Source organism: Echiichthys vipera (genome assembly GCF_963691815.1).
Source record: "Echiichthys vipera genome assembly, chromosome: 7".
Lineage (NCBI taxonomy): Eukaryota > Metazoa > Chordata > Actinopteri > Perciformes > Trachinidae > Echiichthys > Echiichthys vipera.
In genome coordinates, this window is record NC_139832.1 from 25,838,702 (window position 1) to 25,855,616 (window position 16,915).

A 16,915-nucleotide genomic window follows, 5' to 3' on the forward strand; every position below is an offset into this window, starting at 1 on the left:
ACACACAGACCTAAACTGAAAGTCTGTGGCCAAAATTACATATTTTATTTGCAAAATTCTCTAACGCTCACAAAACATTTAACACATGCAATAAAAGCAAATATTTTCATCAAACAACACAAATGAATGTATTCTTTCAATCGGCCATTACACAGTGGACACCGAAATACAAAATACAGCTTTCAACATGAACCAGTTCAACCTTAGTTTGAGCATTATGCCTGTTTGTTGATACTCAACAAAGTCATAGTTTGTGCCAAAGAAGTCAAGCAAGCACATCACAGCATGGACTGTATTCTTTTCTCCAAAGATGACTTTACTAGAGATAACAAACCCTGCTGCACCCTGCACATGCACTTTTTTACAATGTCATGTTGAAATACCTTAAAAAAAGGCGTCCCAAAACATATTTTTTCCCCCCTCTTGTTCCAAAAAAGTTTTCCGTAAACACGGTGCTTACTTGAGAATATATATATAAGAAACCATTTAAACGGACTCAAAACGCTGTAGTACACATGCCGGGCCGATATGTGGCGCTGTAACTCTGCCACAGAAATACACCAACAACGAGATGAAGAGTATCTATCTGGTACAAAAAAATTCACCCCCCTCAGTGTTGTCATGGAGATATTACCTTAACATACAGACTAGAATGTTTTTTTGTACCAGGCCTTAAATAGGTTTATTTATGCTGTGAAATATTTAGCATGGGGGTCAATGAGAAACTAGTATACGAACTTAACACAAGAAGAAGAAGAAGAAGGCAAGGTGCGAGAACAAGAACGAGAATGGTATCGTTTGTGTGGTTTTGTGTGTTTGTGTTGTTGTTACGTGATCTCGCAGGGTTAGGGGGCCGAGGGCTAGACGTCGAAGGCCATAGGGTCTAGAGGTGGGGCGGTGACATCATCGATTCACAAAATATGCGGATTAGCTGTCCAGACAAAAAATGCACGGGAGTTCTATTCAGTTTTATTCTGGGACCTGGTTTCAGAAAATAACGTTTTCAGACTCCCAATACGCTGCGTATGCCTGGATGATATATAGAGAACAAAACTGAAGTCCTTCTATTTGGAGGAGGAACGCAGGAACGACCACGTTATGGACCCAAGGATTTTAAAAGGGACAAACAGATAAACTCAGTGGTCAAATCAAGTTTTTCCCGTCTGCGTCTTTTAACCAGGGTTAAGATCTTTTTATCTTTTCACGATTTAAAAAAAGGATGCATGATTTTATCATCACGCGTCTTGACTACTGTAATGCGTACTTCTAGTTTAGAACACGGCTGCTCATGTTTTAACTGGATAAGCACCACTCACAGACCATTTAGTTGGTAATACTTTCACTTAAGTAAATTTATGAATGCAGCACTTCGACTTGAACATGTATCGTCACAGTATATTTTAAGTAAAGGATCTGAATAATTCAACTCCACTGTTTTGCACTATGAACACAATGCATTTTTCATTTTTCATTTCATTACCCTTTATTTAACCAGGAATATTCCCTTTTCCAAGGTCCTGGCTAAGACAGCAGCAGAAACATACAAATTTCACATTAAAAACCAAAACAACACACAACTAAACATGACACATGACATAACATAAAATGATAAATCAACAAAATAAAATAGCATTCAAAATAAAAAAGCAGATCAGTGTTCAGAGTCAGTACATGTGCAAATTGTATTTAAAAAGTCCTTAATCCTGCTTTTGAAATGATCCGTGCTGATGAGGGATTGCAGTTTGAAATGATCCTGTAGTTTATTCCAAGATAGGGGTGCTAAATATTTAAAAGCACTTTCACCAAACACAGCGTTGGTTCGAGGAACATTGAACATAATAAGGCTGCTGGAGCGGGTGGTGCAGGTTCTGGTGTTTCTAGGAGCCAGTAGAGAACACAGATGGGATGGAAGAATGCATTATTGTAGGTGATAAAAAGTGAATCATGGTGAATGTGTGCTCCAGAAACAGCTCAGAAAACACACAAACACACAATACTAGAAATATATAAATGAAACGGCTCCTTTTGAAGTTTTCTATATTAAACCATGGTTTTTCCAACATTGTTTGACTGGCGTCTATCAGCCAACACTTTGTATTTACCAAAACTTTAAAGACCATTCATATCCTGTCAACACAAAAGTGCTATATTGGGACATAGGGGATTTGGGGCACACTGTCAGAACAACAACCAGACACACGCTCACGACTCTAGCCTGTCTGACCTCTGTACACAGAACAGTGCTGATTTGAGACCAGCTGACGGATGACACATTGACCCGCTGTTCAGAAAGACTATCCTGTAACTAGAAAACCACACACTTCATCCAAGTTCTCATTAGTTCACTTAAAAGTTGACTAGCCCAGATGGTTCAGGCTGATTGATTATTGTTTCTAAATTTAGATGAGAAAGCAACATGTAACCCTGCCAGCACCCTGTGAGAGTGGCCCAGTACCAAAAAATGCTTGTTTGTTTCCTTTATCCCCATTCCTATCATAGGCATAATCCAACCAGGCTGTTGACAATGTCACATGAAATGTTAGACAGAACGAACAATATTCGGAGGATTTGAATTTTGTTAGAGGCTGCAAATATAACGTTGGCCCAAAGAGAGACACAGGAGGGCATGGAAGGGGATCAATAAACGCTAAGGGTTAGGTTAAACCACTGACTAGTTTTTGATTCCTGGTAGTGCACCTTTAACCCTTTGAACTCTGTAATAAAAATGGTCTGCCAGTGCCTACATTGCCATTTTTGCTTATGTTGATCTAATTTATTGGAATGTCTATAAATGCTTCATATCCTTAAAATCTGTACAACATAAGCTAAAAGGTTATGTAAGTCATTAAACTCTTATAATTAATAAAAGTATTGAAAATATGTCTAACATTTGAAGAAATACATTTTTTTATCATAGAATTTTAGTAAATGAACACACAAACCATATTGATCCAAAAATATTTCTTAATGTAGAAACATGAACTCTCTATAAGTGATTTGAACTTTGTACATTTTTGAGATATGCTTATTGGACTGTAAAGGCATTTTTATAGTTTCATCTGCAAATTGAAATTGAGGTTTTGCACAGGATGCCACGTAACATGATGTCATTATGAACGTGCAACGTGATGACGGGAGAAACAGAAACCTTCGCTTTCTGCTGCAAAAGTGTGATTATTTTAGATCCAATCCTTCTCTGTGCCTCAGCCCTTTCTATCACATTACACTACCTATCTTCTCAATGTGATATCAACAGGAAACATATATGCAGATGATATTCACTTCTACGTTTCCTTGAATCTTGAAACCTGCCTCTTTTTGAAGTCTGCCATTTTGATCGTTGGTCTCTTGCAATTCATTTTGACATTAATTTTGAAAGAAATGATTGTACTTTTGGACTGTCAGGCTGCTTTGAATGAAGGGAGACAACAACTTTGTGAGAGCATTCATTGAATGAATATGTTGATGAATAAACTAAACTAAATAAAACCAGATATGTAGTGTATCCATATTATATGTTGATGTTCTTGTGTTTTTAATTCCTAAACTACAGATTATGGAGATTATTATTCTTTGTCTTGGTTCTGAAGCTTGCAAACTGAAACTCTGATAAACTCACAGTACACTACCTGCTCAGCAGCAAAGGCAGGCAGACACAGATAGACACTAGCTAGTGTACGTAATGGAACATTTAGCAGCTAAAGAGCACATGAACAATTAAAACAATTAAACCAATTTAACGAACAGCAAGCCATATTATTAGTCTGATATTTGGATGAATAATTCTCCATAGGAAACCAATACATCCACCCATCCATCTTCAACAGCTTGTCCCTATCGGGGTCGCGGGGGAGCTGGAGCCGATCCCAGCTGACATCGGGCGTGAGGAGGGGTACACCCTGGACAGGACGCCAGTCTATCACAGAGCACATAGGAACAAACAACCATTCACACTCACACTCACACCATTCATCAATTAACCTTGCATGATTTTGGACTGTGGGAGGACCTGGAGAAAAGCCTCGAAAACACGGGAGAACAACCAATACATTTGCCCATCAAATTAGTTTAGTAATAACAGCATAAACACAGCCAAGAGCTGGGATGCCGTGACAGCAGCGGAGCAGATGGGCTGCTAACAGCTAACGTTAGCATCCTGTGATCGCAGCCACCTGTCACTCAAAGCAGCCACGCCCTTAAAGACATTGTATGCTGAACTTTAAGCTTTAATATAATTTACATGGCTGAGTAATATAGAAATTCACATTTTAACACTGGCCTCTATACAAATGGTATACCATTACTGAAAAAGTAACCTGACTGGCTTAAAATATTAAGTTTGTGCAAAAATATGCTCAGTCGAACCAACTTTTATTTGAATAAGAGCAGAAAGCCCTGCAGAGGGTCATCAAGACGGCATTATACACAGCTGCCAGCGGTTCAGGATATCTAAGACCCAGTGTCAGGGCAGGGCCTCAGACATCACCCAACAGGGGACACTACTCTTCAAACTCAATATGTTGACATGCCATACTTTGAGTGCCATCTAAATTTCATTCTGTTGTTTTCTTACAAAGTAGTAAAATGACAATAATACCAAAATTGTCAGCTTCATCTTATTTCAAGATGCAACAATGGATTAAAGTGTGGACAACTGTACATCAGCAACAAATTATACTGTACATACTGGCTTGTATGTTTTTATAGTATGGCAGGCTGTTAAACTGGTGGATGAATGGATCAGTTGAAATCACAACGCTCGGACTGAACCATTAAAAAACAACTTACTGCGATCTGCCTTCAAAGACAAAGACTCTTCATTGTTGTAGTCTTATATTCAACCGTTCTTTAAGAGCTGTATGCTTGTAATCTGATTCTTTATACATGAAATATTTTTATTCCCAGTCATATTGTCGTACGTGTAATACAGGGTGTTCTGAAAGCAGTCGGTTTATATGATTGACATGTAAAACAAGTTGTAGCCGAGTGTGAGTCTTTCCGTTGCATAAAGAGCTCTCCTCAATGTGGCCTCAGACAGTTGGGAGCCTCACCTGTTCCTTGTTACCCACGAAGAAAGAAAAAGGTATGTGTTACACTCAACTATATTACTGCTAAGCCTCCGTCTTTATAGAGCGGAGAACACAGACCAATGCAGAGATCGTTCTGATATTTGTAGAGAGCGGTGAGTGGATCAAAGCGAGGCCGGCGGCTGTGGGTTGCAGGTGACTGGGGAAAGAAAATATGTTTCATTACAGCATTCCAGCACCAAGCTGGCAGCATAGAAACACAATGAATAGAAGGGATGTGGTACGGCCTGTTAACAGTATGTGTAATAAGTCACTTAACTGCAACATATGTAGCTTAAATAATAGAATTAAACATCCCCTAAGCAGGGGCAGCAAACAGCATTAGTTAGAACATGAATTTCAATTGTCAGAATATACAAATATACACCGGTTGCTTTTTTTTTTTTATCACAAGGCTGACATAGACAGATCAAGATTCAAGGTTAATTTGTTGTCATTGTACAATACAGGGTTGCACAATCAAATGCAGTTGTAGTCCCTTTATACTAAACAATAAAAACAAAACTATTTTTATGGTGGAGTATGGAGTATGAGGAGTGTCACAGCCTGGGGAAAGAAGCTGCTCGTTTCTGTATTCCTCTGTGCACCTCACCAATATCACGATGCTCGGTAGGTGGGTACCACTGATGTTCTGGGCGGTTTCACCCAACCCTCTGCAGAGCCTTCCAGTCAGGATCAAAGACTGTATATAAAATGGAAGTAGCATACCCGTTGGGGTCTGTTCTCCCAACTTAATACAATCGTCCTTGCCTACTGGAGTTGCCGTCTTGTCAGACTTTGACTCCGCCTCATTTCCTCTTACCAAAAAAGGGCATGTATGTGATGTTGGGGGGAGGGAGATACGTCCATCTGGCTGATGTTTACCTACGAGGAGAAGTGAGGGCCAGCGTCTAGCTGTCACTCAAGCAGCCACGCCAATAATTATTCATAAACTTAACCTCCAATATAATAAAAACTAACCTGGTACAAAAAAATTCACCCCCCTCAGTGTTGTCATGGAGATATTACCTAAACATACAGACTAGAATGTTTTTTTGTACCAGGCCTTAAATAGGTTTATTTATGCTGTGAAATATTTAGCATGGGGGTCAATGAGAAACTGCTCTATAATGAAACCTGCAACCAATGGCCACTGGGCAAACTGCAATTTTTGGCACTTTCTTAATGGATCAACAAGGAAGTGGCTGTGGTGGGGTTTTGGTCAGGATGCTTTCTATTGCTCCTCTTTAAAAGTTAACTTGGCGCAGGAATTTTGTTTTCTCCAGTTTCCTAAAGAAAGCCACTTTGGAGCTTTTTGCACCAGGATGGATACATTAGATGACCATGTCAGGTTGTTTGTGATGCTGATTCCCAGGACACTGTTCACTGGCTCCATCTTAGCTCCACTGATTGGGTGTCTGTCTTCACCTCCATTTTCCTAAAATCAACAATCTGCTCCTTGGTTTTGCGGAGCAGTAGGTTGTTCTCAACATATACATCGTTTGTAATCCAGCCGATGATGGTGGTGTTGTCCGCAAACTTCACAACAGACTTCTCTCCATGTGGGGGGTTGCAGTCACGGATATCAAGTGTGTACAGGAGGGGGCTGAGTACACAGCTTTGGGGGTCTCCAATGTTCAACATTAGAGAGAGAAAATTAGAAACTGTATTAAGCTGACCTGCATGTCTTTGGACTGGAAACGAGCACAGATGCAGAAACTCACACATAAGAAAGAGTCCAGGTGCCACTGGCTAGTAGAGGTGAACCAGGACTCCCTTGCTGTGCAAACCACTGCACCTTCTGTTTCTCCCCTTACTGATACTTCTACTATCAACACAGTCACCACTGCTGCTGCTACAACTGATGTTACCATAAATCCTCATAAAACCAGCTTCCTTCTACCGCCATTACTGTTGCTACCATTATTCACACTCCTAACCCTGGATACTTACTTATTATTTAAAGTCATACTCTTCATTCATTGCAATACTTGACTGCTACTTCCACACCACTAGATCCTAAAGAATCCCACATGCGTAGTATAATACGTGATACATGAGAGATGAATGGGTAACAGAGCAAACAAGGTAGCGTGAGAGAAAAAAGAGAGGGAAATGAACACATGTTGTTCCTTGTGCTTTCTTCTTTCCTTTGTCTATTAATAAAACTATGGAATCTTGATGAGATTTAATGATAAGAAAATTGCGGACTGTGGACCCACATCACTTACACTGGGCTTGCTTTCGGAAGTTGAATAAATGATTACAGCAAGTCATTTCAACAGGGCTTTAGTACTTGAGTCCGCCTCTTTGTCAAGTCTTGCACTGAGAGCTATTCAAGTTGTTTCTGGCTGCTGTTTCAGAATCAGTTACAGATCCTGTCATCCTGACCACATCCTCAGACAGGTATTCTGTTTGATGCCCTCAGGACGGCGTTACCTTGCATCCCCGAGGAAGATAAACAGATTTCCATATTCATTTATTCCTTCAGCCATCAGGCTTTTAAATGCTGCAGACAGCTGGCAGGTCAAGCATTGTAAAATCGAGAGCCTGGATGTGTATATTTATTTTATTTATCTATTCATTATTTATTTCTTATGCTCTGCTGATACCTCCGATCGTCCATGCCAACCTGTGGCGCTGACAGTGTGGATGCTGTTTGTTGCCCTGCGGGGATAAACAAAGTTGTATGAATTGAATGGAATTTGGATTGAATTGAGTATGTTGCTTAAAATTCAAAAATGGATTTGTTTGATGTTAGAAGAAAGATCAATATTGTTTATAGATCAGTCCTAACTCATTAACTAATATATTAGCATTGGAAAGACACTGTTGTCTGTTATGGTCCTGAACAGGACTCAATTTGACTCATCCGCACCTGGTCTTGGACTTGAGTTGGACTCAATTATTACAATGCACATAAGCTGTAGATAAGTATGGAAACCTCACAGTTGTTTCAGACGGGTTTGAAAGATTAATGTTTCAATAATTTATAAGTCATTGATTGGTGTGTACTTTTACTTTTTCAATAGCTGCACATTCTACTGATAATACTATTCCAATAAAATATAAAAGGTCAGACTTAATAGTTTTTTTTTCCAGGGCTGTAGAACTTTAATCCGGTCTTGGTCTTGAGTCCGGTCTCGAGTCCACTTTCTGGACTCGGCCTTGCCTTGGTCTTGACTGACTAGGACTCGACTTGGACTCATCTGGACCTGGTCTTACAGCCCTGTTTTTTTACATGGTGGTATTGCTACCATATCGCTCCTCCAATGAAAAATGAAAAGTGCTGCTACTAGACGTGCCACGACAGCCATAGCCACAGCTACGACTACCACTGCTGCCACTGCCAGAACATTAATACCTGGTCTGCACTGCATATTCTATGGTGCGGAGTAACTGCCTGCCTGTCTCACATGTACATAGAGAGGCAGAGGAGGAGAACATGTGCTTTGAGTTTACAGAGCCTTTGGAGTAGAGGCCAGTTGGAGCCGAGAAACAAGGCATCCATAAAGGGAGGAGAGATGCCAGGGCTGATTTGGCTTTACTGTAGGTGTGTGAAGATCCGGGATGTTTCATCTCTGTTTCCATGAGTGTGCAAGCACTGTGTGTGTGTGTCTCCTGTGCCATAAAGTCCCTCCAATTGTCTTACCACCGTGGAGTCCACTTTAAAACACTGACCAAAGGACAGACCATCTTGTCAAGTAAAATTCCATACTTCTTAACCCCCTACTCCCATCGCCCTTGCTTGGACCACACCTACCTGAACGCAATTACAATTACACACATACATTTTCATGTATCTTGCACGATTACAACACTATCAGTGACTAAATCTGTCTACAGACAAACAGACAGACAGACAGAGATATAAATACCTAGTTAAACCTATAGTAGGTATTTCCAGGAACACATTGCAATGTCGTAACTGTTAATAATTCATCCTCATTATTCAAGATGTTGTGTTGTTGCATTGTTTATTCTTGGAAGATGTTATAGAAGATCTATTGTTACGTGCTGCAGTGAAGAACATAGCAGCCCAAATGTGCAGTCAAGCCATCAACATGTTTTTTTGTGAACAGATGACAAGTCCATACATGGAAAACGGAGTCCCCATTCTTTATGATTCATTTAAAACTGCATACGTACACACACACACACACACACACACACACACACACACACACACACACACACACACACACACACACACACACACACACACACACACACACACGCTTTTAATATACATTTTGTGACTTGAACAATTCCCCCATTAATGGTCATTAATGTGAACAGCCTCCAGTCCTCGGGGTTCAGACTTTCCACCAGATGTTGAACCTGCTGCCCGGATATACTCTCATTTAGCACTGATGTTGGTGATCAGGTCTGCCTCACAGACCAGAGGGATGTGTGTGCAGTGGTGTAGTGGGGGTATATGCAGGTATACCGAGTATACCCACCTCTAAATTGGCAGTTTACAGTATACCCACCAATCATCATCATCAAAAAGACATTGTAATACATAGTATAGGAGTATAGTATCTTTTTTTTTTCAAAATAATTGTCAGTAGTTGTGCTGGACATATTACTTTTGCATGACAATAATAAAAAAAACGTACGTTTACCCACTCCTTTCATGGTTACATACTTATCTACCTAGCAGTGCCCCCACCTCATGTGTGTGTGGTACAAAACATAGTGCCTCCCTCACTGGAAAGAACCTTCAATGTAATCCAGCTAAAACAACGTTGATCTAGAGGACAGGGTTGACACATAACAAGGCCACAGGTTTAAAAATGACACCACATATAGCGTGTGATCGTCACATATAAAAATGAGAAAATATATCCACCAAACATAACTGATCGGGGATTTTCGTCAACACAGAAACAGTTTGAGCTGGTTGCTGTTTGATGCCAGTTAGTCGACACAAAACAAGACAACCATCCAAAATATACAGGTGGTTCAAATAAACGCAAGCTGGATAATCAAAGCCTCGGTCTGTTCTCTGGCATTATCTAACCGATTGATAATACACTTTTTGGCAGTTATCCTTGAAATGCCATGCATCATGTGTAGGGAGGGCGGATGTTTCCATTAAGTTGCAACATGATGGTGAGCTGAAAAAATCTGTGTCAGTTAGAGACTTTCTATCCCTGAATGAACCTTTGTTTAAGCTGTTTAGGCTGTAGGAATAGCAAAAAAACGTATATATGCTAATAATCAATGCAGCAGCGTCTGAGACTTAACAAAGTCCTCTCCAGTGATGCACACTTAATTACGTTTCCTTGGTCAGAATAATCCATAGTGCTCAAACCTGTGTTTTCAAACTGGGTTCACTTGTAAATCATTAGGGTCCATTGCGTGTGAGGACATCCTGAGTAAGGCAAACACGCTGATACACGTTGGGTCATTTTTGTATTTGAGGAATATTCAATAAATACTTTTTTACTCTTAATCCTCCACTTGGAATTGGATTTAATATGCTACATCATGCCATGCATGTAGGCATGCTACCTTTTTAAATGATACATTTACTGTTGACTTTTCCACTATTATTTAATAAAAGATAAATGTATTAATAACTGGGACAAAAATATGACTTTTGTCGAATATTGTTGCTCATAGGTCTCCCATGATGAGGCTGGGTTATTCCAAGCTGTGTGCCCCATGTAAAAAACAAAATACACTAAAGTATTCAAACTAACTAGGACCCCTCCACAAGAGAGATTATTATAATGATTAGGTAATAATATGGCTGTTGCCTTGGTGGTGCATACCACATTAACAAACAGATCTACAATTAAATTACCACAATGTTCACTTTGCCCCGTTGGCCATCTCGTCATCATTCTCCACTAAATATTAGGTATGGGGTTTTTAATTCCCTTAATACTCTGTATTCTCCAATAAAAAAATGCAATCTTCTCTCTGTGCTGTTACAGTACCTAAACATTATGTAAATGAATGTAACTACAAACCCCAGATAATTGTTGAACGCTTCATCACTTACTCCACCACATAGATAGATAGATAGATAAATGGATAGATCAATAGATAGATAGATAGATAGATAGATAGATAGATAGATAGAGAGAGATAGATAAATAGATAGATAGATAGATAGATAGATAAATGGATAGATCAATAGATAGATAGAGAGAGATAGATAAATAGATAGATAGATAGATAGATAGAGAGAGAGAGATAAATAGATAGATAGATAGATAGATAGAGAGAGATATAGATAAATAGATAGATAGATAAATATATAGATAGATAGATAGATAGATAGACAGATAGATAGATAGATAGATAGATAGATAGATAGACAGACAGATAGATAGATAGATAGATAGATAGAAAGATAGATAGATAGAGAGAGATATAGATAAATAGATAGATAGATAGATAGATATATAGATAGATAGATAGATAGACAGATAGATAGATAGATAGATAGATAGATAGATAGATAGATAGATAGATAGATAGACAGACAGATAGATAGATAGATAGATAGATAGATAGATAGATAGATAGACAAGATAAAATAAAAATATCTGGGTATAAGAAATGAGTAGAAACACAGAATGGAACATGGGCACTTAGACAGCGGTGTTGAATATGTACATGCAATATATGATATAATATATAATATGTATGGGATATGTAGTATGGGTATAATATACATACTGATACTAAAAAATACTATAACTAAACAATGTATACATACCATAAATACTATACTATGAAGAAGTGGATAAAGAGTGTGCAAGAATTTACAGATGTGATTCAGTCCAGGTGGGTGACTGAGGCTCTGACGGAGGTTTATGAATTGAAAAGTCTTATTGCGGTGGGTAGGAAGGATTTCCTGTAACGTTCCTTAGAGCAGTCTGTTGCTGAAGCTGCTCTTCAGCTTGTCCAGTATCTTGTGGAGGGGTAGAGAGGGATTGTCCATGATTGCTAGCAGCATCCTGTCCTGCACCACCTCCTCCAGGGTGACAAGCTTAGAGCCGACAACAGGCTCTGCCTTCCTTATCAGTGTGTTCAGTCTGTTGGCGTGCTTTGCCTTGATGCCTGCACCCCAGGACACCGCAGCAAAGATGGTGCTTGCAACCACAGACTGATAGAACATCTGCAGCATCTTGTTGCAGACATTAAAGGACCTGAGCCTCCTCAGGAAGTAAAGCCCTTCTTGTAGATGGCCTGTGTGTTGGTGGACCAGTCCAGTTTATTGTCCAGTGTGACACCCAGGTACTTATAAGAGTCCAGCCATGCAGAGGATGTTTAGAGTGGAAATCCATTAAGAACAGAGAACTATAATGTTCCTCCAGAAACTCAGATTATCCACCGGTAATTTTTAAATACATCCATCATGGTTTTGTTTGAACTTACACCATGTGATTAAGGCATCTGCACAATGAGGACAGGCCTGTAGAGATACTGCATGAAGTCACTGCACAAAGATGTTGCTCCAGGAACAGCTCCGCATGTCTCCTTTCTACACGTTTAGATACAAGTCCATACCACCAGCCGGCTACACGAAGGCAGAAAATACTAATAAAGTTTTGTCTGGTTGAATAAAAATTACAAAAAGTAAGAGAACAACAACTTTCGTCACCTAGCAAAGTGTAATCTACCTTAGTCTGATGATTGATTAGAGGGAAACTATAGCCTGCTTTGTCTATACTTTAGATCATTTTCTTGTTTTTCTTTGTTTGCAAGATTGGTATCAAATGCAGTTTTTTGTTTCAGCCTAAAGCTTTATTTTGTCACCTATGTGTCTTGCAGTTTTGTTTCAGAATAAAGCCACACGGCCCTGAACCAGGACCTAAACGTCTATTTATGTTAAAGCCACACAGGAGCGTTTACGTGTACGTCAAAGAATCCCTAACGTTACCACAAAAGTCAAATGAGTTCAATTAAAAAGACAAATCTCGCTGCCTCGTGTCGAATGACGTCACACCACGTCCCCCTGCCCTTTCTCTCCGTGCGCGAGCTCGACAGTCCAAAGTATAAAGTAGCGCGAGCGCCTTAACTGGGGGGAAAAAAAGTGTAGTGGATAGAGAGGGACAGACAGAGGAGCGTACACACACACACTCACACACACACACACACGCCTGCAGACGCATATCTGGCTGTACAGCGGAATACTGGCCCATGTGTGTACATGTACACACGGACAAGGGGACATCTTTACAACTTAATTAAGGAGTACGTATCCGAACATGGAGCGGGAGTTATGGATTTAACGCGAAGAGGACTTGAAATGGGCGGTCTGCTGGTGGCGTTTCTGCTGTGGAGTTGCCTGCTGTCGGCGGTTGACGGTACGTTGACTTTTTGTTCACAACATGGATCCTCAGGGAACAAGGGCTGGAGCCACCGGGACGAGACGCGATAAGAACACAGTAGTTACCGTTGTATGCGTGTGCTTCCCCCTCCGCTAACGTCCCCCCACATTCACACCGACTCCAAACACGGACTAGAGCTAGCTGCGAGTCCTTGTCTGAAAGTTGAGTGGGTTTTTTGTCTCAAGGGTACAACAACACAGTAGTTGCAATCAAAGTGTCGAACTTTTGCATGGGTGAGCGCGACACACCGGAGGTTAAACCCGGCCTAACTAAACTGTTCCTCGTGTTTAGTGAAGCCGGTGGAGTTGATGAGTTTATGTGTCGGAGCAGAAATGTAGTTTGAAGGCAGCCTGGGCTATTTTCTCGGGCCTCGGCAGCTCCAGCCATTCCTGCTCGGTGTCGGGTGTCACGCAGACTCTCTGCTTTGATAATGAAAAAGAAGACTCGATGTGTATTTGGAAAACAAAACACTGCTGGAAACTCTGGAAAATGTTCTCCCCCTTTTGGGATCAAAGACTTTCTAAAGCTTACTTTCCCCACTGCTTTATTATTTAATCTCTAAGTGCCCGATCAGAGGCGGAGCCTAGCTTTCTCTCATATGGATGCAAGTCATTACATCAGGTCTTAAAGGCTAGCTCCTATGTGTCTGCTTGCATCTTAAAACTAAAGCTTCATATTGTGTGCTCTGATGTATAACCCACTCAGACCACCTTACAGCTCCCTTGGAGATCATCCAGTGGTCCAGGCAAAGAAGCAACCTCAAATACAAATATGGTGATGACAATCTTTACGTTTTCGTGGGACATAGAATCTGCTTTGCCATCTAAAAGCTGTCCCTTCCTGTCACTGTGTGCATCCATTTGAAGCTACTTATCTAAATGGTGCACATCACTGGTCTCACAGGAACAGGATGGTCACAGTGAGTCTACCCTCCACACACTGAAGAAGCCAGGGAAGGTTTTTGCTCTTTTGATTCAGTTTAAAACGTCAGTGCGACTGCCACTCAAATGTATTTTATGTCAAATATTTTTCAAAACTAATTATGTCTTCTCTTATCCAGTTAAACACGATTGTTAAGAGTCACAATTTAAGGCCAGAACTCGTATGAGACTAAGACTAAGGAAATTTACAACATGCTTCCATCAAATGTAAAAAAGAAAATCATACATTTAGGTTTGTTAATGATAGTGTGTGTGTTTACTGCTTTGGTGTACATTATGTGGCTAAAAGAACAAAGGAAACCTATCTACCACAGAGTCTGCGCTGAGGTGCTGTGGCACTCAAACACACATCAGGGCCTTTTCTTACCCACACTTTCAGACGCAATCACTACACACATCCCTTCCTGGCAGGTGTTTAGGAACATCTGCATGCCTGGGTCACACATTAAAATGAAAACGCTAATAGGTGAGGAATCGAAGTATTTAATGAGAAGCAACAGATTTGTGTGGGAAAACGGCGTAGTACTGAAAGTTGGTCGATCAGCTTCAAAGTCCTTTTGCTTATAATTTAACACTTTTATTGCTTTATTGTAAGCCTTTGTTATGTTCAGCCCTATTTTTCTAAGAAATGTGTAATGTGTTTTGAATTAGGATATAAAGTCCACTGAAATTTTCTATTTTTATCATAATTCTGAAGGTGTCAAATATGACATGCTACAGAACAGGTATAGCACTTAACAACAGCTTCTTAACTAATAATATAACATATATAAAGTGTAACAACAACAACAACCCTTTACTCAAAGCAACGTTTACCTAATTAATCAATATGACAAGTGTCAACACTGGAAAGGATTTACAAAAGCATCATAACAAGATGGGAAACTATTTACGATAGCAATAGTGAACTCTTCACAGCCCTCTTCAGAATGCTATAACCCTGAGGAGCTTTAAGTTAAGCCAGTTTTATTTACATCATATCACATATTTGCCTTTCCAGTCTGCTCAGCTTCCAGAAAGGATTTGTCGTAAGATTTTGTTGACAAATTACAGATTTGTTAAACTGAGTTTCTCCCCCAAATATCCTGCAAAAGCACCACTTTAATTGTTGTGTTTACCAGATATGCAAATACGTTTATTAGAAATGAGTCATTAAGTGTGAACAAAGCATCAAAAAGAACTCATTGACTAAAGAAATCATAGACGACGAAGAACAAAACAATTTAGTAGCCAACAAAAGTCGTCAAAACTATCAATACTTTGATACTTTATAACACCACGTTTTACAACAATACAATGTCCACATTTGATAGTATTGAAAGTACAAAAAGCTATTTAAAAGCAGATACAATCAGATTTTTAACCCAAAGCTGCACAGATGAAACAACAGGGAAGAACTGTGCTGGTATGTGTTCAGTGACTTTTCTGTACTGTGTGCAAGATGTTAAAAAAGAAAGGAAGAAAAAGAATCCTATTTTGTGCGCCAAGGACATTTTTTCTTTTTACGTGTATCGAAAGAGGTATTAGGTATCGTTTTTATATACTAGTATTCATTTGAAGTGTAAAATTCTGGTATTGTGACAACCTTAAAGTCGACTAATGGGCAAGAAGGGGCAGTTCCACAGCATATGGCAGCGTCTGTCCTTTGGCCCCAGGTTCAGATAAGGATAGAAAACCTTTAACCCTCAGGAAGAGCAACAGAGGAGGGATCCCTCTCTCAGGACCGACAGACAAGAGAAAGTTTGTCCTCAAAGAGAAGGTGCATACAAAGCACAAACAGACATATAGAACTGTACAAAAGCAATACAAAGAGACAACCAACGCTATAGACTGAATTCTTTCTTATGAGGAGTCATGAATAGACCAACAAGTGAAACTACAGTATGCACAAACAAAACATGAAAATGGAAATGGATCCTGTAGACTTCAAGTAACTTCCAGGTGTCTTTAAACACACTTACAGTATATTGCCATAACAGCCAGGCACATTGGCTCATTTTGCTCAGGTTGATTGACATTGAAAAACACCAACCAGTTAATGCATGAGTCCGACCTAAACAGTGCTCAGAAAACAGGCCTTCAGCTCGGGGAAATAGGGTTAAATACTGACTTTTAGTAGTGAAGTCACTGTCTCTCATTGGTCCTGAAAGAGGAAGGATGATGTCCAACGTTTGGCACTGACGTGACCACATGTAAGCACACTTCACACCCATGGGCCAAAAACACCAAAGTAGTGTCAGTACACTGCAAAGGCAGACATCACAGCTGTGTGTGTGTGTGTGTGTGTGTTAACACAGTGTCGGATCACTCAGTAAATGGGGTGGTTTTTCATAAATGTCACTCATGGGGCTTTTCCATTGGCATTTTGGCCGTACGGATTTGCTGTTCTATTACCAGTTTTAGACCTGAGATGGACTTGCTCCAGAGTAGAGCCAACGAGTGCCCATCCCAGCGGGTTTGGTGTTGTTTCGCCCCCTGTGGCCAACCCCTGACAATCCACCTTCGCCTTCTCCTCCCTCAAACTAGCGTGTGTTGCAAGACTCTACTAATA

The 16,915-nt window shown here is 40.0% G+C and overlaps 1 protein-coding gene across 1 annotated transcript in view; it reads left to right on the forward strand.

Moving 5' to 3' along the window:
* The first annotated feature begins 13,146 nt into the window (after nt 1–13,146).
* lrp5 (low density lipoprotein receptor-related protein 5) overlaps nt 13,147–16,915 on the forward strand; it is a 63,698-nt gene continuing 59,929 nt past the window's right edge. The window contains exon 1 of the mRNA XM_083917226.1: nt 13,147–13,399. Within this exon, the coding sequence (XP_083773352.1) occupies nt 13,243–13,399 (157 nt within the window). The 5' untranslated portion in view covers nt 13,147–13,242. The remainder of the gene's footprint in view (nt 13,400–16,915) is intronic.